Here is a 26,581-nt window from a genome sequence, read left to right as displayed (position 1 = left end):
TCAATGTGAAACTAGACTCAGAAGTGTCTAAAAGCCTTCTTTTTCTATTTTATGGAATAATTAAAATAGTACTGGCATTAGTTCTTTGAAATCTAGATAGAATTCTGTATGAATCCATCTATTTCTGGGATCTTTGTAATGTGAGAAACTTTATTACTATTTCAATCCTGTGGTTGGTTTTAGATATGTTTGAATTATTTCTTCAGTCTTGGCATATTTTATATATATCTAGGAATCCATTCATTCTTTTGCATTTTCCAATTTAGTGGAATGTGTTCCTAATTTTTTTCCGAATTTCAGCCGAGTAGTGGTAGTGTGGGCTCATGTCTTTAATCCCAGCACTCAGGAGGCAGAGGTAACTTGGTCTATAAAATGAGTTCTGGGACAGCTAGGACTACACAGAGAAACCCTGTTTGTTGTGGGGGCTCTGCATACCATTCATTTCTTTTTTCTTTTTCTTTTTTTTTTTTTTTTTTTGTTCTTTTTTTTCAGAGCTGGGGACCGAACCCAGGGCCTTGTGCTTCCTAGGCAAGCGCTCTACCACTGAGCTAAATCCCCAACCCCCATTCCATTCATTTCTGTTACATAGTGTTATCTTCCCTTTTACCTCTACATTTTACTAATTTGTGTCTTTTTTCTCTAGCTGTCCTCAGATTTGCCTCCTCTGCCTCCCCTCCTGAGTGCTTGGATTAAAGTCTTATGTGACCATGCCTAGCTTGATTGTAATTTTTTGTGTAACTCCAGAAGAATGGAGTTACACATGGGTACTGGGAATCAAACCTGGGTCCTCTGGAAGAATAGCCAGTGCTTCTAACCACTAAGCTATCTCGCCAGCCTTTGAGTTTTGGGCGTCTTGGGGGGTTGGGTGGGGTTGGGGTGTTGTCTGTTTTTGAGACAAGGTTTCATGTAGTTCTGGCTACCCTGGAATTCACTGTGTAGACCAAGCTGGCCTCAAACTCATAGAGATCCACCTGCCTCTGCTTCCCTAGCACTGGGACTACAGGTGTGCACAGACCCACACACAGACTCTCACCCAAGGCTTCCACAGTTGTTTTCTCTTAGTGAATCATATTCTGCCAGAAATGGTTGTAGTGTTTCCCTGTTGACTGAGATGCTGTTCCACCTAGTGCTAGGATGGGAGCCAGTGAGTCTTGACATCCTTGAGTGTCGTTATGAGGACTAGGTATTGAGTTTTATCAAGGTGGGTTGTTTTTCTTTTGTTTGTTTTGTTTGTTTGTTTTGCACCTACAGAGCGAATTATGATTTTCTCCTCAAGACTATTTCCTAAGATTAAACCAACCTTAAAATTCCTGTAATAATTACCATTTGCCTTGTGGTAATTATATTCTTTGGCTGAGGTTCTGTTTGTTGTTACTTTATTGTCTTGATATTCATACTTCATACATTTGTAACTTTCCTTTTTGTCACTGTTTTTACTTTGCTTTATTTGCACAGAGCAGAATTGGATTTCAATCAATAATCTTCATAAAAGGAATTAGAGAGCATTTTCAGTGTCCTCATTTTCAGTCCTGGAACAGCTTGAGGCTGTCTTGGAACTGTCAGAGCTTTAGAAGTTTGATAGCATTCTGTCTGTTTCCATAGAAATCCTCTCATATTTCTTCAGGTAATGAGGTTAATTTTGGAAGATGACTTTTCTTTAGTAAGTTTTCCTTTTCAACTAACATTCCAAATCTTGTCTAAATTGTTCTGTGCTTGCTCAGAGCTTGCTTTTTGAGCAGGCCCGCCCTGTATCGACAAGACTGAATTTGCATTCCAGCTCTGTGGTCCTGACATGTGACCTGTCACCTACATGTATTTTCTCTTTGCCATTTCTCACTCTGTGTTTTGATTTTGCTTAAGTTAATAATCTGAACCCTTTGTTAGGTTTTGTTGTTGTTGATTAACTCAGGTTTTCCCTTTTTTCCTTTTTAGTTTTCTGCTCTTACCTGTATTTCTTTCATGTGATTTTTCTATTTTGTTGTTTGTTACCTTGATGTTCATTGTCTAACTTATTTTTAAGATGTATTTATTTATTATATATAAGTACACTGTAGCTGTCTTCAGACACACCAGAAGAGGGCATCAGATCCCATTACAGATGGTTGTGAGCCACCATGTGGTTGCTGGGAATTGAACTCCGGACCTCTGGAAGAGCATTCAGTGCTCTTAACCACTGAGCCATCATCTAGCTTTTTAGTTTAGAATTTAGTTTGGGGCCACTGAAGGCATAAACCACGTGCATCTTTGTGAGTTCATGAATAGCCAGGGATATGTGGAAGGACTGTCTTTTTTTTTTTTTAAAGTAAGAAAAGAAGAAATTTCATTTGTTTTCATTCCTCTTCTGCCTTTATTGATAAAAGTGTTTGATAGTTGGCATTTTCCACTAATTGCTATCATTACTTTAATTGTATCCCAAAGAATTTTTTGAGACATCTTACCGAGGAACTCAAGCTTGCTGCACACCTAGTGTGTTACCCAGCTGGCTTCTAGCTCTGTTGCCACCTCCTCCTGAGTTCTGGATCACATGCTAGTGTCACCTCATTTGGCACTGTGGTCTGTCTGACAGGTGATTTTTCAGCTAGGTTGTTTAGAAATGTAGTTTCCGTGTTGTTGGCTTCGTATGGTTTTCCTTGTACCAGGTAGCATCTTTGCAGCCTTATATTCTAGGTGGGGAGGCTCGTTGCTTTCCTAGTTGTTTTACCCCCACCACCACCACCCTTGCTCTCCCGTCCTGGTTAGAGTGTTTGGACATTTCTTTCTCTGGAAATGTTCAGAGCTCTCCACTTACAACCTAACAGATAGCTTTCTACTATTAGAACAGAATGCTTGAAATGATTGACTGCTAAAGAGGGAAGGCTTACTTTGCTCTCTGTTCTTTAGATGTTAGCCTCTAGTCAGCCCAGTTGCTTTGGGGCTTGTGGCAAAGCAGCACATAATAGCAGAAGAAATCAGTTCAACTTAAAATGGCTGGTAGGCAGAGAGATGCGGGCGGGAGTAAAGCACCACTATTCCTTCAGAATTGTCCCCTGACTTAAGTTCCTCCCCGTAGTCCCCACTTCCATAGTTTTCGTTACCAGTAGCCCCTTCCTTGGCCTTTGTGGGACCCCTGCAGTCCTAACTGTTGTGAATGTCTCCTATGAACTTAAGTTACAGGTGTATTTCTGCCTTATGTTATTGGTGATATATAAATTACTTTATCGAAAGTACCCTGTCACTAAGATGCATCTCCACTTTTTTGGGGGGTGGTGTGGGATGGATAAAAACGTTGTCCAGGCTGGTGTCAAACTTGCAGTCCTCTTGCCGTAACCTCCTGAGTAACTAGAATTAAAGGATCCACTACTGTAGAGCTCCAAAGTCGGCCCTGTCAGGGCTGGGAGTCAGAGGAGGAAAGAGAGGTTTTCTTTGGTGAGTTAAAGCCATTCCCATTGTTATAATAACTTTATAGTTAGCCTCAATGTTACCACTATCTTGTAATTACTTTGAGTGTCTTATATGTATTGTTTTTTTTTTTTTCTCTGTGGTATTTTCTTCAACACTTTTATTTCTTTTTTTTTTTTTTTTTCTTTTTTTTCGGAGCTGGGGACTGAACCCAGGGCCTTGCGCTTGCTAGGCAAGCGCTCTACCACTGAGCTAAATCCCCAGCCCCAACACTTTTATTTCTAAACATATTTGGTACTTAGGAAAAAATCTTTTTTCTGTTGCTATAGCAAAACACCTGGGACAGGGTCATTTGTTGAAAAAAAAGAGGTTTAGTTTCACTCACAGTTCTAGAAGCTGAGGAGTGCAAGATCCAACATGTTTATCTATTGTGGCCTTGTGCTACCTCCAGGTAGAGCAGAAAAGTCCCAAGAAATGCAGGTGTTCTGAGGAAGTTGAAGTAATGGCCCACTTTAGAACATACACTTTTTTTTTGTTTTCTTTGTTTTGTTTGTTTGTTTTGATGTGTGCGTGTGTGTCTGTCTGTCTGTCTCTGTCTGCTGGTGTCAGCAGAGGCCAAAAGAGAGTGCGTTGGATCGCCTGAAGCTAGAGTTACAGGCAGCCGTGAGCTGCTACACATGGATGGGGATTTGAACTGACATCTCCTGGAAAGGCAACAAAAGCCATCTCCAGCCCCTAGAACAGGCACTCTACATACATAATCTGGGGCCTTTAAAGAAGAGCTGGCTCCTGCGAGTCATTCCTGAGGCTCTGCCCTTTGGGCCCCACATTCTAGCATTTAAATAAGGAGTTAAGCCGCAGTGTGCTTTTGTGGGGTCAAACTATATCCCAACTGTGTTAAATTTCTACTTACTTAGTAGTTAGACTTACTACTTCAGTGCCTCGGTGCCTATTTCCTGATATCCCCTCTCACATCCTGCCTTATTTTCCTTTAAGGGACTCACTGTACCTCCTCCTTCCTCTGTAGCTGACAGCCAATTCTGCTCTTTCTACTTTGCTATTCCAGTTCCTTCTCTTCATTTTGCTCATTTCTCATTGATTCTGCTTTTTCTGAATACAACATCTTTGGTTAATGCTTGGGACAGGCCCTGGTCCTTAGATAAGTGTTACACAGCCTCAACATGTCTCCTCTCATCACTACATTCTTACTCATTGGCAGTGAATGTATTGGCTCCCGTAGATTTAAAATTCTTAAGTCACATTTGCATTTTAATATGCTGTGGAAAAACTGGTCTTAGTACCAAATATGGCTTATATTAAAGTTTTATAAATGCTCACTTATTTTATATTTTTGAGATAGGGTCTCATGTAGACCAAGCAGACCTCCAACTTTCTCTGTATCTCACAATGACTTTGAGCTTCTCCTCCTTCTGCCTACACCTCCTAAGTCCTGGGGTTACAGGGAAGTACCACCATGTGCAGCTTCTGTGTGTGCTGGTAATTGAACCCAGCGTTTATTGAATACTGGGAAAGCACTCCACGAAACTAAACCAGAAAAGGAAACTAGGAAAGTGTGTGGTAGACACTGTAGTATTACTACCTGGACTGGTGTCTCAGTGTATGTGTGCAGTTATGACTGCCGCTGCTCTGAGACTGAAACGACTGCTGAGCTTTACTCTTCACACGCCTGCAGTCATGATCTTGCCTTCCCCTGAGAGGGCCAGATCTGTTAACTCTTCACGGGGTGGGTGTGTGTGCATGTGCGTGTGTGTGTGTACGTGTCCTTTATTATTCCTTCTACATTCACTTATTTGTTGTGTGGGGTACATATGCATGCTACAGTGCAGGAGTGGTTCAGTAGGTAATTCACAGGACTTGGTTCGCTCCTACACCATGTGTTGTGGAACTCCAACTGAACTAGTCAGAGCTTGGCCCTGTTTTGTTTTGTCTTTCTTTCTTCCCCTCCTCCTCAAGATAGGTTTTGTGTAACCCAGACTGTAATGGCTAGAGTAACAGGCATACCATCTTCTTTCCTTGCTTTTTTTTTTTTTTTCTTAAAAGATTTATTTATTAAGCACACTGTCGCTGTCTTCAGACACACCAGAAGATGGCATCAGATCTCATTACAGATGGTTGTGAGCCACCATGTGGTTGCTGGGAATTGAACTCAGGACCTCTGGAAGAGCAGTCAGTGCTCTTAACCGCTGAGCCATCTCTCCAGCCCTTTTCTTTGCTTTTTATTTCTACTACTTGAATCTTCAAATGTGGGGTCTGGTCTGGAGTGCAGCCCTGTGCAGGTATATAAAGCCTAATGTGACTCATTGGCTATCTTTCCTCTGAATCTTGTCTTTTCTTCCTTCTGAGTTTAGGAACCCAGAGGCTCTCTCCTGGGCTTTGTTACTTTTCAGAACAGACTGTGGTACTCTTGTCATGTGAGTTGCCACAACGGCAGCTGCTGTTATGCAAGTGAGATGTGCCCTAATTATGCCACTGTGGAAATACCCCATGGTAGAACTAGGCTGGTGGTTATTTGAGAGACTAAGGTTTGTTTTTTAACAAAGAAGTGTGAGCTCCCTCTGCCTTTACATTGTCATTGATATTGCACGCTTGGAGCCAGGCTTGGGGAAGAGGCTCAGTGTCCGTCAGATGCCGCATGACAGAGAAGAAAAGTTGAAATTATCAAACTGGGCTGAGATTCTGGGATGTAGAATGTCCCTCAGCCAATGACTCGTTGGTGCCTGGAAAGTTACGCAGGACTACACTTCCGATGTGGGAAGGCTTGAGTTCTGAGTTGAGCTTCTCTCCAGCAGGTTTTGTTGCTGGGACCTTGAAGTAGTAATGGCTTTGTTTGAGCACATGAGTGAGTAGCTCTAGGTGGTCACAAGCAGTCTGCTCTCCTGAACTTTTGCAGAGTCTTGTCTATCTCTTTATTCTGGTGAGATGGCCACTCTGGTAATGTGAGATATCTCCTTTCCTTCACTTTACAGATGATGTTTTTCTGCCTAAAGACATCGACCTGGACAATGTGGATATGGATGAGACCGAGCGGGAGGTGGAGTATTTCAAAAGGTAACATAAGGCCTGCTTGTCAGGACTTCCTGTTTGCCAAGCTTATCTGGTTTGCCTATTCTCGTGATCCTCCTGTGACATTTCTGTCACCCTATATGATCCACCCTGTCCCACGTCATGCCACCCATATCCCTGCCCTCGTGTACACAGTTCATCTTCACTCACTTCTTTCAGTGTCCATGTGCTCAAAGAGCAGTTGAAAGTGGTGATTCTCCTGGTGGGCCTGAATCAGCAGCCTCTCAAGATCTGCTTCTTCTGTTTCTAGCCACCTGTGTTCTTGGTAGCCTAGCAGATGACTTTCGTGCACATGGGGGATTTTGAGAAGTTGCGTAGCCTTCTTTTTTTTTTTTGGTTCTTTTTTTCGGAGCTGGGGACCGAACCCAGGGCCTTGCGCTTCCTAGGCAAGCGCTCTACCACTGAGCTAAATCCCCAACCCCTTGCGTAGCCTTCTTTAAGGAGAAAAGTAACATTGAACACAGAGCAGCTTTTTGGTGGCAAACTTGGTTGGGATCGTATTCAAGGATCTTTGTTTACTTTATGAATTATGGCAGCAAAAGATTTTAAGCAGCATATTTCATCATATACTTGTAATCCTTAGTAGCTGGGGAGCTGAGGCAAGATTACAAGTTCCAGAAAATATAACCTTTGTCTCAGCCACATGAAGACCAAAGGACACATTATGTTTTGGGTGTTTTGTTTTGTTTTTCATATTTGTCTTTATGTATGTTTAAGCACTATTTGTGTGTAGTGCCCAAAAAGGCCAGGAGAAGGTGTTGAATCCCCTGGAATTGGAGTTACAGACAGGTGTTTGTTTGTTTTCCCACATGGGTGCTAGGACTCAAACTCTGATCCTCTAGAAGAATAGTCAATGATGTTAACCATTGAGCCATCTTCCAGGCCATGAAGGGCACAATGTGTAAGAAAAGACAAAAGTATTCATTCTCTATTAGAGACCTGCAGGGCATGTACAAATGGTTAGACATGGAAAACTCTCGAAGCCCAAGAAGAAACCAAAGGAAGGATGAAGTGAAATGGTTAATGTTTGTATATGCTTAAGTACATTTATATAGACTCCAAAAGAGTTGTAAGTAAACTAATTGAATTTTCAGTGTTTGGTTTGTTTTTAAAGACAGGGTCTCATGTAACCCAGGGTGACCTTAGACTCACTGTATAGCCTCCTGCTTCTACTTTCTTAATGTTACTTTATTAATGATTATAGGCATATATCACCATATCACACTTAAATTATTAAAGCATCTGCCCAAGATTGTTGTATAGGAAGTCAGTGCACTGGGTTCTGCTTTGATGTCATAGACTGTCAGGAGTTTCATTTCAGCATTCTGAAATGTTCATCTGTAGCTCCCACGCTGCCCTGGCATCTGTTTCCAGGTACTTGTGACCAGGAATGCAGGGTGGTATGGGACAGGCGAACAGACAAATAGCCTACTGCAAAGCTGCTTCCCAGCCCCATGTTGAGGCATGATCTTACTAAGTTACTCAGGCAGACCTTGGTCTCATGATCTTCCTGCCTCAGCCTTCTGCATGCTTTAATTCATAGATACTTAGCCACCAGTCCCATACCAGCCTACATTCCTGGCCACAAATACCTGGGAATAGATGTCCAGACAGCAAGGAACTTAGTCCAAGGCTAAAGCCGAGCATTGTAATTCATTTCTGTAGCTCCAGCTATCTGGAAAGCTGAGGTAGGTGATAACAAATTCGAGGCTAGCTGTGATTACAGAGAGAAAAATTTTCTCCAAAAAAATAGAAGTAGGGGCTAGAGGAATGGCTTGTCAGTGTAGAGCTCAAAGGCACAGGTATCATGTCAGTATCTCATAACTGTCTGTAACTATAGACCCAGTGGTCTAATGTCCTCTTCTTAGCTCTTTGGGCACCTGTACTCACATGAATATACCCTGACACAGACACACAGACCTATATATAAGTAAAAAGAAATAGATCAGGGGTTGAGGATTTAGCTCAGTGGTAGAGCGCTTGCCTAGCAAGCGCAAGGCCCTGGATTCTGTCCTCAGCTCCAGAAAAAAAAAAGAAAGAAAGAAATAGATCTTTGAGTAAAAGACAAATGGGTCTAGAGAGATGGCTCAACAATCCAAAAAGGATCAAGTGATTGTTTTCCAGGGGACTGCGTTTCCAATTTTCTACATCCATAAGGTACTGCTCAAAATGTCCTATAACTACAACTCTAGGAGATTCAACTCCTGTGGCCTCCACAGACACACATAGTTGTAAATAATAAAAATAAATCTTTTATAAAAGAAGGAAGATGGTAAACACCATCATATGTCAGTAACCATAAATAAAAAGAAAAATTGTACCCAGATGCAGTATCTTAAATTTGTATTCCCAGCACTCAGGAGGCTAAAGTAAGGATCACTGTGAGTTCAAGACCAACCTGGGCTACATAGTGACTTGCAGGTCAGCCTAGGCTAGCATGAGACCTTGCCTTAAAACAAAATTCTAAGGGGTTGGTGATTTAGCTCAGTGGTAGAGCGCTTGCCTAGCAAGCCCAAGGCCTTGAGTTCAGTCCTCACCTCCGGGGGGGGGGGGGGGGGGAGTGTGTGTGGGGGCGGCGGATCTAGTCAAAATAAATTGGAACACATTATATAGATCAAAAGAAGTATCTGTTAGAGAGGTGGTTCTTAACTTCCCTAATGCTATGATTCTTTAATACAGTTCCTCATGTTGTGGTGACCCCCAACCATAAAATTATTTTTGTTGCTACTCCATAACTAATTTTGCCACTGTTATAGATAGTAATGTATAGCTGATATTCAGGATATCTAATATGTGATCCCCTGTGAAGGGTCATTTGACTCCTTTAAAGGGGTCATAATCTAGAGGTTGAGAACCACTGTATTAGATATTAAAATGTTTGAATGTACATATATATGTGCATGCTATTTATAATGCTATACTTGAAATAGCCAGCCATGGTGGTGTACACCTGGAATTTGAATTCAAGACCAGCCTGATGTACAAAGCAAAATTGTTTTTAAAAAGCTACAAAAGAAAAACAGAAATGATAGACAAGCAAAAAGGACTACAGAATTTCTGAGAGTAGTGGCACATGACTTTTTAATCCCTTTTTAATTCAGGAGGCAGGGGCAAGTAGATCTCAAGTGACTTCGATACCAACCAAGACAAATGTTTATGAGACAGTATTCACCATAAACAAAACAAAAAACTAAATGGAAGGTGAGAATTGACCAGGGAAGAAACAAGCAATTGGTAAACTGGTGCACTCTAAAGAGTGCGAGCGCGATGGCTGTTGTTAGTTGTCAGCTTGACTACCAGTTGTAGTTGATATGGAGTTAACTACAACCCCAGTGTGTGTATACAGCTTCGAGAGGTCGTTTTCTTAATTAAAGTATTTAAAGTGGAAAGATCCTCCTTTCATCTGCCCATACCTTCTGGTGGCAGCCTATATAAAGGTCATAGAAGAAGGAAGCTCTCCCTTTGTCTGTTTGCCCTCACTCTCACTGTCAGGTCCGTTCCTTCCCTGTCATTAGAGCCCCTAGAAGGAAAAACCAGCTGAGATGCCCAGCCTTGTGGACAGAACTGGATTCTTGAACTTTGCTTGGACTTCACATTGGTAGACAGCCACTGTTGAACTAGCTGGACCACAGCCTGCAAGTCATTCTAATAACGTGCGTGCACACACACCCTTGTGTTCCTCTAGGGGACCTGGACTAACAGAAAGAGATAGGACAAAAATAGATTTTGTATTCCCTACCTGGGAAAGGAAAAATGTATAAAATAGAGGTACTGTGCCTTTCCAGATTACTCAGCCTCAAGCTATAATTCTTAGCCAATACAGAAAAAAGAAACTGAAGGCTTAAACAAGTTGACAGGAAGGAATAATAAAATTATTTTATAAATAGTCTCTTTTGTCTACAGAGTAAATGTGAAAGAACATCACAAGGGAGTAGTGTGTGGGTTCAGTATAAAAGTTAAAGTTAACTGCTTTCTTTACACACCAATAATCCAAAATTGTAATTTAAACAGATTCAGTGTTTATTGGTTGGGAATTAGTCTCATTGGTAGGGAACCTACTTAGTTGTTAGAGGTCCTGGGTTCCCTTCAACAAAGAGAAGAGGACAGATAGATAGTAAAGGACGAGGCACACAGCACTTACCATAGGACCCATGTCACTGCACTACCCCTCATTGAGCTAGCAGAGGTCACACAGGACTTACACTCAGAAGTCTAGGGAGCTTTTAAAGGAAAAGCATAAAAGGAGCCAACTGAGATAGCTGAACAGGTAAAGAAAGGCACTGCTGCAGAGCCTGGCAATCTGAATTTGATCTCCAGAACACACCTGGAAGAGGTAGAGAACCAATTCCAACAAGTTATCCTCTGACTCCACACTTGTAATAAGAAAGGGAGGGAGGGCTCACTGAGGTTGGAGAGATGGCTTCAGCAGTTCAAAGCATTTCTTGCTCCTGGAGAGGACATAAGTTCATTTCCAAACCCTCCGGTGGTTCACAACCATCTATAACTCCAATTCCAGGGGATCCAATGCCCCCGTTTAGTCTGCTTGGGCACCAGGCATACATGTGATGCACATACAAACATGCTGTGAAAACTCACACATACATAAAATTTAAGACAACAAAGCACTAATGAAGGCCTTACCCACAGATCCTGTTCAAAGACAAGAATTAACAGTTATTGACTTTTGCACATTTTACCTGTGGCTTAAATCCCAAGAATGGTCATTGTATTCGAATTCTTTAGAAAAATGGGACTGATAGAATGCATATGGTATATAGTGAAAGGATTTAGTAGAGTGACTTACAGACCAGGGTGCTGCTAGTCCAACAGTGACTGTCTCCCAGTAGAAAGGCCACAAAACTGTATGTATCAGCTTTTCCTATCTGGTCCTAGAGTCTCAAAGCATTCATAGAGAGCTGCTAGTCTGTAGTCTATTTAGGAATCCCGAAGAATTGGGTTTTAATAGCAGCAGAGGAATGCTTCAACAGAATATATGGGCTTGCCAGCTAGAGTGAGAGCAAGCAGGCTGTTTTTCTACCCCTATGTCCACTAAAACGTATGGCCCAGACTTAGCATGGGTCTTCCTATCTCAAATGAGCCAATCAAGAAAACCACAGGAATGCCCAGCAGCTTGGGTTTTGGTTGATTCCAGTCTAGTCAACCAAGATTAGCCATTACAATCATGGAGCTTGGGTTTCTAAAGCATGTTAGAATAAATTGTGATTGAGTCATGGGGAGAAGGCTGTGCAGTGACACCACGGAGCAGAATTCAGCAGCTCCTGCATACCTTCCTGTCCATTATGTTGATCATCACCAAAAATGTTATGTCCCTCCAGTAGAATTCCCTCTACATTACGAACAGTATCTGCAATGCCGCACCAAGGAAGGTTTCCCACAGGAGCATATGCAGTGACCAGGCCAGCACAAGACAGGTCGTGTTGGCCAGATTACATGTGAATTTATCCACTGACAGACCTTTATCACTATTTCTTGACCCTAAATCAAGGTAGGACTTAGGGGAGAACAGGACAAGGCAGGAAAAGGTGTGGCAATGTGTCTTTATTGAGGTGACCCACAGGGATAGAGTCTTGTGTTGATGCCAGTAAGTTTCATACCAGCTAACCATGCTGTTTTCATGAATTAAGACTCATAAAGTCCATTTTTCAATTTTGGTGCAGGGAGTATACCTAGTTAGTAGAGTGCTTTGTGTTCAGTTCCCAGCATTTCATAAAACCAGACATGGAGGAGATTCATGCCTATAATGCCAGCACTTGAGATGTAGAGACAGGAGGAGGATCATACATAATTCAAGCTCATTGTCAGGTACATGGTGAGTTGGAGACCCTCACATAAGAAATAAAATGTGGGCTGGAGAGATATGGCTCAGCGGTTAAGAGCACTGACTGCTCTTCCAGAGGTTCTGAGTTCAATTCCCAGCAACCACATGGTGGCTCACAACCATCTGTAAAGAGATCCAATGACCTCTTCTGGTGTATCTGAAGACAGCTACAGTGTACTTATATATAATAAATGAATAAGTCTTTTAAAAAAAACGTTCACAGATGCAAATGTATGTGTTAAAACTCTGAGAACATGTTTGGTCCCCAGCTCTGAAAAAAAGAACCAAAAAAAAAAAAAAAAAAAAAAAAAAAAAAAACTCTGAGAACATGAGGAAATTACCATGGTAAAAGCCAAGATACTTCTGAGAGAAGGAAGAACTGACGCCAAAGTAGTGTGGCTTGCTGGCTGCTGGGGTTGTGTACTTGACGTTGAGTTGTCAGGACAGCAGCGGCTGCACTGGGTCTGTTGGTAAGGCTTCTGCATCCTAATACCATATTATATATGTCAGTCATTCATGGATGCTACTACATTTTACAAGGAGGGTAAGTATGATTTGGTTATACCTCCCAGAAGAACAAAGGGAGGCTGTTATCCCTACCCAATTTAAAGTTGTAGAAGCCTTCCATTGAGAGCTTGTGATGACCATGTAGAAGGAAAGGCCCTGAAAGAGCTTGGTGAAAATACTGGGCCTGGTTTGTTAAAGAAGATGGATCAGCAGATTGCTTTAGAAATGAAGCTCTTCATAGGTGTGGCTATGGGAGTTGTTATCAAAGAAAAAACAAAACTGAAATTGGCTACCAGTTCCATACCATTCTTAAAAGCCAACGCTTCATGGGTAAAAAAATTTAAATGTCAAGGGGCTGGAGAGATGGCCCAGTGGTTAAGAGCACTAAATGCTCTTCCTTGAGATCCTGAGTTCAATTCCCAGCAACCACATGGTGGCTCCCAACCATCTGTAATGAGATCTGGTGCCCTCTTCTGGACTACAGGCAGACATGCAGACAGAGTACTGTATACATAATAAATAAATCTAAAAAAAAGAAAAAGAATTTAAGTGTCAAAAGCAAGCTTTTGGCTGGGTTACGGGTATAATGCAGAGAAATCTGGCTTTAGTCCTCAGTCCTACTTATAAAATAAAACCTTTGGGGCTGGGGATTTAGCTCAGTGGTAGAGCGCTTACCTAGGAAGCGCAAGGCCCTGGGTTCGGTCCCCAGCTCCGAAAAAAAAGAACCAAAAAAAAAAAAAAAAAAAAAAAAAAACCTTTAATTTGGAAGAAAATTAATGTTTCTGAAGTGAGATAAGGGAAAGTTTTCTTACTTGAGTTGTAAACTGGGTGCAGAGGTTTATGCCTCTCGCTCCTTTTAGTCAAGAGTCTGTAGCAGGCTCCTCACTTGAGCGAAGCTAGATCACATCTCAGAGTAAGTCAGAGCCTCATAAGTGATACTAGTAGTGCTATGCACATCTATAGGACTTGACAGTTTTGCCTTATAGAGGAAGCTCAACCATAATATTAAGTAGAAGAAACAATAAGGTGAAAAAAAATGCAGTATGATCAGTACAGATGCTCAAATCAGACTACTGCTGAGTATGGAGGCCTTACTCAAATGCCAGGACAGCAAGGGCTACATTGGGACATTCACTGAGGCTTCTGCATCCTGGTACCCTGTATAAATACGTGTGGAGCATGCAGAATGCAGTCCAGCGATGGCAACCTAATGGGTCTAGGTCTTAGATGTGGTAAGGCCATCCACTTGCAGGGCCTACGGGTCTTTTGGGGAGCAGCTTGCATGTTATGTTCTTGATTCTCTGATAAGATTTGCCTTTGCAAAGGATTGAGTTTGTTTCTGAATGGCTTTAGGCATTCTTACTGCTTTGTAGAGAAAGGGGACTGGGATGTAGCCTACACATGTGACAGACAGTTGGACAAGAGATATTAGAGGTTTGGAAGGTTAGCTCCAGGAGAAAAGAGTTTTGATTCTAGAGCTGAGATGGCACAGCCCTTCCCTGGCATTGACTCGTTCTTTCTCCATCTGGACAGAGGCCACAAAATGGACAATACATAGCTAAGCAGTGATTGAATGATTGGGCCACAATTCGAACACAAACATTCAGACCACCTGAAAACCATCATTTTAGGTTTTATTATAAAATTTCTGCTCCCCAAATCAGAGCTGGAATGTTAAAAATGAAAAATTATGCAAGAGTCTTTAACAAAAAAGAAAAGACTCTGGGGTCTTGAGAGATGGCTCAGTTGTTAAGAACACTGGTTGTTGTTCTACAAGACCTAGGTTCAATTCCCAGCACCCACATGGGAGCTTTACAACTGTCTGTAGCTCCAGTTCCAGAGGATCCGATATCCTCACACAGACATACATGTAGGCCAAACACCAGTGCACGTAAATGAAAGTAAATTATTTTAAAAAAATACTCTTTTCATCATTAATATACAAATTGACCATTGTTACCTAAGAAATGGGGTAAAGACTGGTCCTTTTTTTCTTAAGATTTTTTATTTTATTTATTTAATGTGTGGTGTGTGTATGTGTACATATGTGTACGTGCACACATACACTTATACCCACAGAAAATAGAAGAGTATCAGATGCTTTGGAGCTAGACTTACAGGAAGCTGTGAGCTACCCAAAATGGGTATTGGAAGGTTCTCTTCTCTGTTATGCATTCTTAACCACTCACTAGCCCATCTCTCCATCCCCAAAGGGTGGTCTCTTTCAGAATCTATTTAGCTTCCAGTGTTTGTGGTCAGGGCACAGAGCTGGCGGGTGGTTCATACCTGAAGGCCTTCATGTACAGAGGGCAGATGCAGTGGAGGGCATAGTCTTACCACCTTTCTCATCATAGTAAGTTTTAACTCTGTGAATAAGTCCACAACCTCCACTTTACACATAGTCTTAGCTGTTGCCCTAGATGCCATTCACTTGCTGCAGGCTATGGGCCAGACCCAGCCTGTCCTTGTTCCTGTGTGACTCTTCCTGAGCTAAGAGAATGTATATACTGAAGAAGTTGGGACACACAAAAATTCTACAAACTTTGGATTTTACTCTCTAAATGTTGTTTAACATGAACTTCAGAGACATCAGCTCAGGCTTTATGGCCATGGATGCTTCTGTGTCATTGAGGCAAGGTATGAGATTGCTACAGACTATAGGATCTACAAATTTTGAAGTACTTTCTGGTCAATTACAGAAGTTTTGGCTGGCTCATGGCAACCATATCCTTAAGCTTAGCACCTGCTCTTCCTAGCAGCACAAGGTCCTGGTCAAGTGGGTATCTGCCTGTGACCCTAGTTGTGGCTCTCCTGCATACCCAGCCACATTGGCCACAACATGCCTTCCTTCCTGAGACTCATGGCTACTGTGGAGGCTGAGCCTGCTGGTGGCTTCTTACCCTGAACACATTTGTTGTTTTGAGTGAGCTCATGCTGTTGACCAAGACTGTGAGGTATGTATCACAGGAAGACCTGCTGCAGGACTGTATTGGAGTCCTGCCTCTTGTGTGGTGATCTCTGGCCTGATGCTGCCCAACAGTTCCTCTGCTGGGCAGCAGGGTGTGACTTAGGTAATGGGTTAGACAACACATCAGAACCTACATCAGTCTTAAGGAGCCTCTGGGATAAGGAAGTAGCAGGACCCAAGCCCGTTTTTCAGGTGTAATAGTGGCTGATGTCAGCTGCTCTCAGGTGGTCACATGAGAAGAGGTTTCCCTAAGCCCTTCAGTGATACTTGGTACACTCTCTCCCTCTCCTACAGTAAATGCTGCTTTTCCTACATTTTCCAGACTGTCTCCTAAAAACAGTATCAAATGACGTCACCAAAAGATACACAAGCCACTTAACTTGGCCATTGTCCTAAAGGTGGGACCATTCTTCCAAGCATGGAGACTTGAACTTAAACCTCACTAAGCCTCCCTGGTGAATTGCTAGCAAGAATTGACTTGGCGGTTGCCAGTCTGGGTAAAAACTCTGCCCTGTGACAGTTTGCCTTTTTGTTTTGGCAGGTTTTGCTTGGACTCTGCTAGACAGAACCGACAAAGACTGTCCATCAACTGGTCCAACTTTAGCTTGAAGAAGGCCACCTTTGCTGCCCACTGAATGAGGACTGCCTGGAGAGGGATATGTGGGAGGCAGCTGGGCTGCGCCACTCAAGAGCCAAGCCCCTCACTGGCTCCCCTGAGCTTCAGTACCCACCCAGGGTGTGTAGGGCGGGATGCTGTGGCCTGATACCCCCAGATTGAGAACTTGCTGCTCGACCTGCGTTGTTAGCTTGTGTGCGTGTAGTCTGTGAGTGAGACTTCTTTGATTGTAGCTCTGTGCTGTCGGAATGGAACAGTAGTTCCCGCCAATTTCTCCACCACCACGGCTTCAGAGGCCTGGGCCGTGGCCAGAGACGAGTTTGCATCATCCACGTGGCTCTGTTGCCTCTGCATCTCGCCCTGTCCTGTCATCTGTCCCCGCCAGGGTGTCAGTCATCCCTCAGCTCCCATGTGCCCTGTGTCCCACCCAAGGCGGGCTGGGCGGGCAGGCCTCCTTTGTCCTCTTTCACAATCTACTGTTTCTGAGTGTACACGTTGCGCTGTTTGTGTTTGACCCCCTGACTTGTAGCCAGCTTGTGTAAGACCCCTTGCAGAATGAGAACGTTAAAAACAAGAAACCCACCCAGTACTCACACCATCAAGTCTGTTCTAGAGCGTACAACCGTATTAACACGGAGGCCTGCCTGGCTACTTTTTTAACATATTGTTAAGTAATATTAAAATCATGTCTTTCTTTTTGAAAGATGGAATACATTAGTACAGCAGGAGACCCAGTCTGGTTGCTTTCTGCTGGGGATGACGGGTGCGGTGGGAGGTATCAAATGGGTGGTATTCGTCCCAGTGACCCAAGGCCACCAACTCCAAAGTCACTTTCTGATATTCCTAGGTCTCAGGGTTCCTGGTATCCTCAGTGGTCTTCTGAACACGAGGCTGGTACAGGTACTAGAACAAAGAAGTGAACAAGACACAGCAGCCAAACAGACGATTAGGCTTCATGTGCTCATGCCCAGAAGTACCAGGAAGTTGCAAAGTGGGGTTGTGGGTTATACCCAGGTCACTAGGACACAGAATAGAGACTGAGTCTTTGTAACACATAGCAGAGGGTTATTACGCCTTGTATGCAGGTACCTATCCACATTTGGGGGAGGAGGGGAGTTGTGATCTGTAGTGGAATTCTTAATTGGGTTTAGATTAGGAACAAGGGTATTGAAAAGTGAAAGAGTAATTCTGGCTTGGTTAGACCCATCTTTGTCCCTTCGGAGATAACAGGAGGGTCACACAGTTGCCTCTGGGTTCATCTAGTTTTCGTCTCACCTCAGCACACTACATGGCTCATATTTTTCGAACATTGAGGCATCCAGCACCTAGGAGAAGATGAATAAGACCTGAGGTGGGAAGATCATCAGGCCCAGGCTGACAGTACCCAAAGGAGGTATAGAATGCTCGCTTTTCCAGGTGAGAAAGCAACTCATCCCTGTGTTCCTGGGACAGTTGAGCAAAGAGAGTCATGCAGAGATGTGACCTTGCATAAACAGTGCTCTTGAAAGGGCAGAGATTCTGGTTCTATTCCCAGAGGTACAGGTGTTATTTCCTGGTTTCAGAAATGGCTAGAGAGGCCCAATATTGAGCTTGCCTCCCAGACACTGCCTTTCTGGGCCTCTTCTGGAGCCAAGCCACCTGCCAAGAGGAACCCAGGATCTCCAGCTATAGCACCAGCAGGAACTGTTGGCACTATACTAGTGAGGGGGGAAAACCTGGGTGCCCCAACACCAAGTACCATATTGGGGCCCAGAGTCACTCAGAACCTAGCCCCCAGCTCTTGAGTACTTATGGTGTGTTGCAGGCCAGTTCCTCACATTTTCTTGTCATGTGCTGCCAGGAATGAGCTTTCTGTTTCCCTAGAAGCCTCAAGTTTCTTTGGCTCTATCATCAAGGGTACATGACTCAGCAGTTTGAAGAACAAAAAAACTAGAAGACAGCAGAAGCGTCTGGTCCCAGTTGATGCAGAGGGGAGAGTAAGTGGTGAGGGAGTTCCATGGCGGTAGAGGCTGCCAGGGTTTTTGCAGGTTAGAGTGGTCATTCTGCTTCTGGGTAGGGGAAACCAAAACCCAAAGGTGGTCATTGCCTGAGGGAGGCTGAAGACTTCCTGCCAGAGCCTGTGCGCAGGCAGGCTCCAGGGGAGCCTATTATAAAACACCATGACTAAGGCAACTTCTAGAAAAACGTGTTTAATTTGGGGCTCACAGTTTCAGAGGATTAGACTCTATGACTATCGTGGTGGGGAACAACGTAGTAGACAATTAGGGGATGGCACTAGAGTTGAAGAGACACTAGGAACAGTACTAGTCTTTTACAACTTCAAAGCCCACCTTCACCCCACCCTGTGATACCTATCCAAAAGGCCATACCTCCTAACCAAGAAAGTATTCAAACGTGAACCTATGGGGAGCAATTCTCATTCAAACCACTAAGGATCAAATACCAAAACAAGTGAACAGCAGGAATCCCTTCTGAAGCCATTAACTCCATCTTCCTTTTTCTATCTGCTGAGCAGGTGTGAGTAAGGCTTGTATTTGGATGGCAAGTATCATTATCTGCACCTCATGGCTTGCGCTGCATTCTGAATGCATCTCTGACTAACAGTATTAACTGCTAACTTAAAGTCCTAGAGTAAGTAGTTTTGGAAATCTCTGCTCTAAGACAGGGATTCTCTACGGTGAGAAGATGACAGACCCACAAATCCAAGTAGCAACAAGCTCCTCTGCTTCCTCCATAGAACGTGACAGCAAGTTTTGTTTTCTAGAAGGTTTCATTTTTTTTTTTCTTTTCAACAAGGGGTGGAGGAAGAAGGCAGTAAAGTTAGTAGGAACATCTACCACTCTTATCAGCCTACAAGAATTTTTATTCTTTTGCTTGTTTTAAGATTGAATGCATTCCCATTGCTTGGATTGAATAGCTCTTGGGTCAGCATCATGTTTTGACAACATGCCTGACAGTATGTTTGTGACAAGGAGAAGCAGAAGGAGTCATGCTTAAAATTTGTCTGTGTTGTAAGCATGAAGCTGTATGAGTTGTCCCCAGATGTTAACTGAAAGTGCCTTAGTTTCATTGCAGCCCCAGACTACCATCATTTTGGATCCACCTCCATGGTAAATGTGGTATTAGTTCAGAGATAAACGAATTTTGACTATTTGATGATATGTGTCCCCACCCTCTCACCCCACCCCACACAAAACGGGGGCCCAAGGGGACCAGCATTTCTCATAGGCTGAATAGGAAGACACTATAATAAGTCCCATGGGTAATGGTATATGGAAGACTGGTGACAACTAGTAAAGTATCTTTCAAAGGTAAGGACAAACAAAAATACAATTAGTAAGCAGCAAGTTAGTTCCCAGTCAAACCATTAGGAAGAAGTCAGTGCAGTCAGGCAGGGAAGTTGGTCTTATCGAAAGGGCTGTTTTTGTACGGTGTCCATGTTTGGGTGCACAGGCAATCATCCCTTTACCTTACGAGTTGTTTTCTGGGACTAGCCATTTGTTTTGGTTTTGGTTTTTCAAGACAGAATTTCTCTATGTAGCCCTGGCTGTCCTAGAAATAGTTCTGTAGACCAGGCTGGCCTCAAGCTCACAGAATTCCTCTGCCTCTGTTAGAATTAAAAGCATGCTCTTTTAGAGACTGGTCAAGGCACCAGAGTTACTACAGGTGAAAGTTTCAAGTGTGACCTGGTTGTTAAACTGTAAGAATTTTGCTTTTGTTTTTGCCTTTGCCCCTACACTCAGGGTACCAGTAAGTTATTAAAAGGGCATCAGCCAACAGAGGGATTACACTGGCAGAGTAAGTCTTAAAACCAAAAACACTTAAGGAATATCAAACAAACCTTACTTGTTGGCACCCAGACAGATTTTTCTCAGTCTATACCTAAGAAAGAGAGAGAGAGAGAGCGTGAGCGAGCGCGCAGCTTTAGGAGAAATTTCAAAAGAAACCCAAGAAGTATAGATGATAATTTATAGGCAAAGATATCAGGCAAAGTGGCACACATCTTTAATCCCAGTGCTCTGGAGACTGAAACAAGTGGGTTTCTGTGAGTTCAAGACCACACTACGTATTGAGTTCAAGACAGCCTGGGCTTCATACCAAAGATGCTGTCTCAAAGTAGGTGGGAGACTAAGTCATAATAACTAACCAAAGGCACACAATTAAAACACTGAAAGAAAGAGATTAGAAATTCAATGTCAAATGATACTTCAAAAGGAAAACTTATGAGACAGATAATAACCTGTGTAGAGCTACCCACTAAAGGACTCAGTGCGTATGGATGTGAGTATGGCTAGTGATGGTGCACACCTTAAGTCCCAGCACTAAAGAAGTAGAGGCAGTCTTTGAGTTCGAAGCCAGCCTGGTCTACAAAGTGATTCCAGGGCTATTTAAAAAAAAAAAAAAAAAAAAGACTCTATCTCTGAGGGGAAAAAATGGATGCCTGAGAGAAAATGGTAGTCAAAAAGGTTCACATATAAGGCCCTGGGTTCGGTCCCCAGCTCCGAAAAAAAGTTCACATATGTCTGCATACATGTGCACTGGAAATAGAAGCCAGGATCTCATGCATACAAGGTAAGAACTGAATCAGAGCAACCTCACCTAAAGATAAAACAAAATGATGGGAATGACTCAGTTCAACCTAACATTCATTCATTGGTTTTCTTTTTATTCTTTCATTTTTCAGATATTGTCTCACTATGTAGCCCTTCCTGTTCTGGAACTTACTTTGTAGACAAGACTAGCCTTGAACTCAGATCCAGCTGTCTTTGCCTCCCGAGTACTGGGATTAAAAGTGTGTGCTGCCACTGCCTGGCATGTTTAGTTTTTTAGTTCTTCATATAGTCTACACACTAATCCTATTAGATAAATAGCTGCCAAGGATTTTCTCCAATTGTGTAGGCCATCTATTTACTCACTTCAATTTCTTTAGTTTGATGAGATTCCATTTGTCAACTGTTGATCTATTTCCTGTGTGATCAATCTTATTCGGAAAGTCCTTTCATGTGCCTATTGGTTGAAATATGTACTCTTACTTTTTCCTCTAGCATTTGAGGGTATCAGGTCTTATGTTGAGCTCTGTGATACATTTTGAGTTGTTTTGTGCATTGAGAGAGAGAAGGGTCTAATTTCATTTGTCAGTTTTCATGGCATTACTTTAAAGATGCTTTCTTTTCTCCAATGAATATTTTTGGTATCTTTGGAAAACTTCCGGTTAACTGTAGTTGCATTTACTTATATATCTTGGTCCTCGATTCTATTCCATTGATCTATGTTTTGTGCCATTATTGTGTTGTTTTTATTAATGTTGCTGTAGTATAATTTGCAACCATGTGTGGTGTTACCTTCTGCAGTATTATTTTTACTCTGGATTGTTTTCACTATCTCTGATTGGTTGTGCCTCCTTGTATATTTCTGGACCTTTAAGTAGGGTGGTCAGTTTTCACAATATTCTTCTGATCCAAGAGTATGGGGGTCTCTTTCTACCTTTTAGTATATTCCTTAACTTTTTTTTTTCTTTTCTTTTTTTCGGAGCTGGGGACCAAACCCAGGGCCTTGCGCTTGCTAGGCAAGTGCTTTACCACTGAGCTAAATCCCCAACCCCCCTTAACTTCTTTTTTCAGCGTCTTAAAACTTTCATTATAGAGGTCTTTAATATCCTTGGCTAAGTTCATTCTCGGGTTCTGTGTGTCATTTGCTGACCATGATTATCAGCTTGAATTTTTTGGTTGGTTCTTTAGGAGCCCTTGTGTATAGGATTGGTACTATCTGAAAAAAAGAGATACTGCTTTTCTTATTGGTATCCCTTCTCTTTTTTTATTAGTCTGTCTTCAAGCATGGTATGGACTAGAAGTAGAAAGAATGGAAACCTTTGTCTTATTCCTGATCTTAGTAGAAATACTTTGAGTTCTTCTCTAGTATGATGTTGGCTATAAGTTTGTTATATGTAGTCTTTATTATATTGAGGTATGCTCCCTCCATGTCTAGCCTTTCCATGACTCTGGTCTTGAAGGGATACTGGGTATGTCAAAAGCCTTTTCTATGACTTTCATGTGATTTCTGGGTTTTGGTCCATTTCTTTTATGAATTATATTTATTGAATTATGTATGTTGAATCATCCCCATATCATTGACATAGTCATGATAAATACTTTTCAGTGTGATGTTATATTTTAAGGATTTTTGTCTTTATAATCATTGGAGAGATCAGTCTAATTTTTGCACATGTGTATGCAGTATTTACCTGATTTTGGTATCAGAATAACTAGATTCGTAAAGAGTTTGGAAGATGCCAGGCATGATTGTGTAATCCCAGCACTCTGAAGGCAGAGGGCAAGCAAATCTCTGTGAGTTGAAGGCAAGCCTGGTCTACATAGGAGTTCTAGGATAGCCAGGACTACATAGAGAAACTGTGTCTCTTAGGGTATGTCCCATACTTTTCCGAGTTGTATTGAAATCTGTTGTAATACCTTTTTACCTTCAGTTTTTTTTTTTTTTTTGTTTTTGTTTTTTTTTTTTTTTTTTGGTTCTTTTTTTCGGAGCTGGGGACCGAACCCAGGGCCTTGCGCTTCCTAGGTAAGCGCTCTACCACTGAGCTAAATCCCCAGCCCCAGTTTTTTTTTTTTAATTTGGGTCTTTTGACTAATTTTTAAGGGTTTTGATAATTTTTTCTAAAAACACCCTCTTCATTTCACTGACTCCTTGTAAGTTGATTCTTTTTTCTTTTAAGTTGTTTATATTTCATTGATTTCTGTCTTGTTTTTTATTATTTCTTCCCCTCTATTCTTAGGGTTTCTTGTTTTTCTAAGGCTTTATGGCCTACCAACTTATTTTAGCAGTTCTCAAAATGTTTTGATACCCCTGGGTTCGGTCCCCAGCTCCGAAAAAAAAAAAAAAAAAAAAAAGAAAAAAAAATTAAAGCAAAAAAAAAAATTATAAAAGGGGTTGGGGATTTAGCTCAGTGGTAGAGCGCTTGCTTAGCAAGCGCAAGGCCCTGGGTTTGGTCCCCAGCTCCGAAAAAAAAAAAAAGAAAAAAAAATTTAAAGCAAAATGTTTTGATACATTTGCCACTATAAACTGTCACCTTTTTAAGTTTCCTTCTTGATTCCATCATTGACACATCATCATTTAATAGTATATTATTTAATTTCCATGAGTTTGCATACTTTTTATTACTGTTGCTATCCAGCTTTATTTCATTTTGGTTAGATAAAATACAGGATATTATTTCAATTTTCTTATACTTTTTGAGACTAGCTTTGTGCTTAATATGTGATCAGTTTTGGGAAATGCTCTATAAATGTCCTTTACATCCATTGTATTTTGATGACCCTTAGCTCCAGTGTTTGTCTGTTTAGTTTTTGTCCAGATGACCTATCTACTGGTGAAAAGTAAGGGAGGCATCACTACATCAGTCTTACTCTGTGGCTTTACATCTAACAGTGTTTTAAGAAAGTAGGTTTGCCCATATTTGGCACATGTATATGTATGTATGTATGTATGTATTTATATACGTATATATGTATATACTGAGACAGGGTCTGTGTAGCCCAGGCTGCCCTCCAATTCACAGAGATCTGCTTGTTCCTGTCTCCTGATTACTAGGATTAGAGGGGTGCACCACTATGAATATAGTATCCTCTTGATGGATGGATTTTTAAATTTTCTAATCAAGAGTATATTTTCTGCACACTAAGCAATATCATTTAGAACAACAATTAGAATTTGAACAAGAAAGACAATGAAAATTTGCTTTAACATTTTTTTTTTCAGGGAGAAGACACCACACTTCTACCTAAGGAAAACACTTTGCAGTCCGGGTCCTTTATTTCCTTTGTGTACATTAGGCCATGAATCCGTATGGACTGGGCTCCAGCAGCTCAGGCTCCTTCCCGTTAGTCCTCACAAAGTGGGCTTCTCTGGGTGGCACAGGCTAGCCCTTCAGCTGAACCCGGGTACCCTTTGGCTTCCTTTTTCTTCTGATCGTTCTTTTTCACCCACTTCAGGAAGCTGTCTCTGCCCTTTGAGTGCTTGATGTGCTCAATCTACACATTGATCCTCTTGGCCAGAATCTTGCCCTTAACTCGTTTACAATGATGCCTGCAGCATGCTGGGTGACATTGTAGACTCTTCCGGTTTTGCTGTGGTAATACTTATGGTCATTCCTTTTTGAACAGGGCCCAGTCCCTTGATGTCTAGAATGTCACCCTTCTTGTAGATTCGCATGTATGTGATCAAAGGAACAACTCCATGTTTCCTAAAAGACCTAGAGAACATGCTGAGTGCCTCTCCTCTTTCCTTTTGTGTTTTGACGAGTTACTAGAAGATGGCTGCTATGGCCGAAAGGAGCTTGATGAATTTTTCTATTGATGAGTATTGATGGAGTGACCTTCCTTATCTCTTCTCTTTTTGGTTTGAAGTCTATTTTGTCACCTACTAGGATAGCTATGCCTGTTTGGTTTCCCAGTTCCATTTGCATGGAATTACTTTTCCCACCCTTTTACATTAAGCTGGTATCTGTCTTTGGTGGTAAAATGTATTTGTTGAAGGCAGCAAAAAAAGATGAATCCTCTCTTTCTAATCCAGTCTGCTAATCCAATCTTAATTAAGATTTATTTATTTATTTATTATATATAAGTACACTGTAGCTGTCTTCAGACACAACAGAAGAGGGCATCGGATCTCTTTACAGATGGTTGTGAGCCACCAGGTGGTTGCTGGGAATTGAACTCAGGACCTCTGGAAGAGCAGACAGTGCTCTTAACCGCTGAGCCATCTCTCCAGCCCCCCAATCTTAATTAAGAATTAAGACTACCAATATTCAGTTTTTATTGACATACCAGTTTCTGTTGTTCTGCCAATTTTGTGTTTGTTTTTACCTTGTGTGATTATTTAGTCATATGACTTGTAATTTTTATACTACTTTTGAGATCAAAGCATTTCTTCCAGGATCTTCGGTAGAGCTGGCTTAGTTATTATAAATTTCTTTAGATTTTTTTTTTTAAGATTTCTTTCATGTGAGTACACTGTTGTTGTCTTCAGACACACCAGAAGGCATTGGATCCCATTACAGATGGTTGTGAGCCACCATGTAGTTGCTGGGAATTGAACTCAGGACCTCTGGAAGAGCAGTCATTGTTCTTAACTGCTGAGCCATCTGTCTAGCCCTCATCTTTAGACTATTTTTAACATGGAAAGGGTTTTATATCTCCTTCAATTTTAATAGACAACTTTGTTGGATAATAATCTGATTTTACAGTTGTGTTCTTTCAGAGCTGTATTTCAGAATATATTTTTTAGGCCCTTCTGGCTTTAAAAGTGTCTTTGTAAAATACTCATGTTATTCTGATGGGCCTTCTTTTATAGGTAACTTGACCTATAAAAAACCTGTAAGTTGCTTTTGCAACTTTCAATAACTTTCTTTTGTCTGTATTTTTGAATTTTAACTAAAACACGGTATTAGAAGTTTTCTTATCCTATTTGGTAGGCTATTTATAGGCTTCTTGTATCTGACTTGGCATCTCATTCTTTAGACTCAGAAAATTCTCTTCTATTTTATTGAAAATATTTTCTAGATGGAGCCAGAGAGATGGCTTAGATTTTTAGAGCACTGACTTCTTTTCAGATGACCAGGGTTTGATCTCCAAGATGCACATTGTAGCTCACAACTGTCTAGAATTCCAGTTCCAAGGGGTTCAATTCCGTCTGGCCTCTGAGCACTGAGCACACATATGAAATACAGACATACAGACAAAAACCCACATACACAAATGATTTTTTTTAAGAAATATATTTTATAGGGGTTGGGGATTTAGCTCAGTAGTAGAGCACTTGCCTAGAAAGCGCAAGGCCCTGGGTTCGGTCCTCAGCTCCGGGGGGAAAAAAAAAGAAATATATTTTATGCTTTTAGTATAGTATTCTTTATGAGTATTTGATGCTCATAGTTCAAAAATTGAGTGGCTTTATGGTATTTCAAAGCTTTCACATGTTCTGTTTACTTTTTTGAAAAATCTTTCACGAACCTTAACTGATTGATCCAGTCCTTGTGCTGCATCTTCCAGCCCGAGTTATTCTACTTCCTGCATGATCTATTCTGTTGGTGAAGATTCCCACTGAGCCCCCCCACCCCCCAGCTGGGGACCGAACCCAGGGCCTTGCGCTTGCTAGGCAAGCGCTCTACCACTGAGCCAAA

At 41.8% G+C, this 26,581-nt stretch overlaps 1 protein-coding gene and 1 long non-coding RNA gene across 4 annotated transcripts in view; one reads left to right on the top strand and one right to left on the bottom strand.

Moving 5' to 3' along the window:
- The window catches only part of Fam193a (family with sequence similarity 193, member A), a 125,742-nt gene extending 108,622 nt beyond the window's left edge, over window positions 1–17,120 (top strand). For all 3 annotated transcript variants that reach the window (XM_087583201.1, NM_001427458.1, XM_087583200.1), the window contains 2 exon segments: window positions 6,366–6,447; window positions 16,318–17,120. In XM_087583201.1, coding sequence (XP_087439327.1) covers window positions 6,366–6,447; window positions 16,318–16,411 — 176 coding nt within the window. In that variant the 3' untranslated portion in view covers window positions 16,412–17,120.
- LOC148001412 (uncharacterized) lies at window positions 12,145–16,360 on the bottom strand. Its single transcript, XR_015637510.1, has 2 exons — window positions 13,564–16,360; window positions 12,145–13,443 (listed from the first exon to the last, which is right to left on the bottom strand). It is a non-coding gene; the product is annotated as an uncharacterized LOC148001412 (long non-coding RNA).
- Window positions 17,121–26,581: the final 9,461 nt, after the last annotated feature.

Source organism: Rattus norvegicus, chromosome 14, assembly GCF_021556685.1.
Source record: "Rattus norvegicus strain SHRSP/BbbUtx chromosome 14, alternate assembly SHRSP_T2T, whole genome shotgun sequence".
Classification (NCBI taxonomy): domain Eukaryota; kingdom Metazoa; phylum Chordata; class Mammalia; order Rodentia; family Muridae; genus Rattus; species Rattus norvegicus.
The sequence above is the reverse complement of the archived record's forward strand: the minus strand, read 5'-3'. Positions and strand labels throughout refer to the sequence as shown.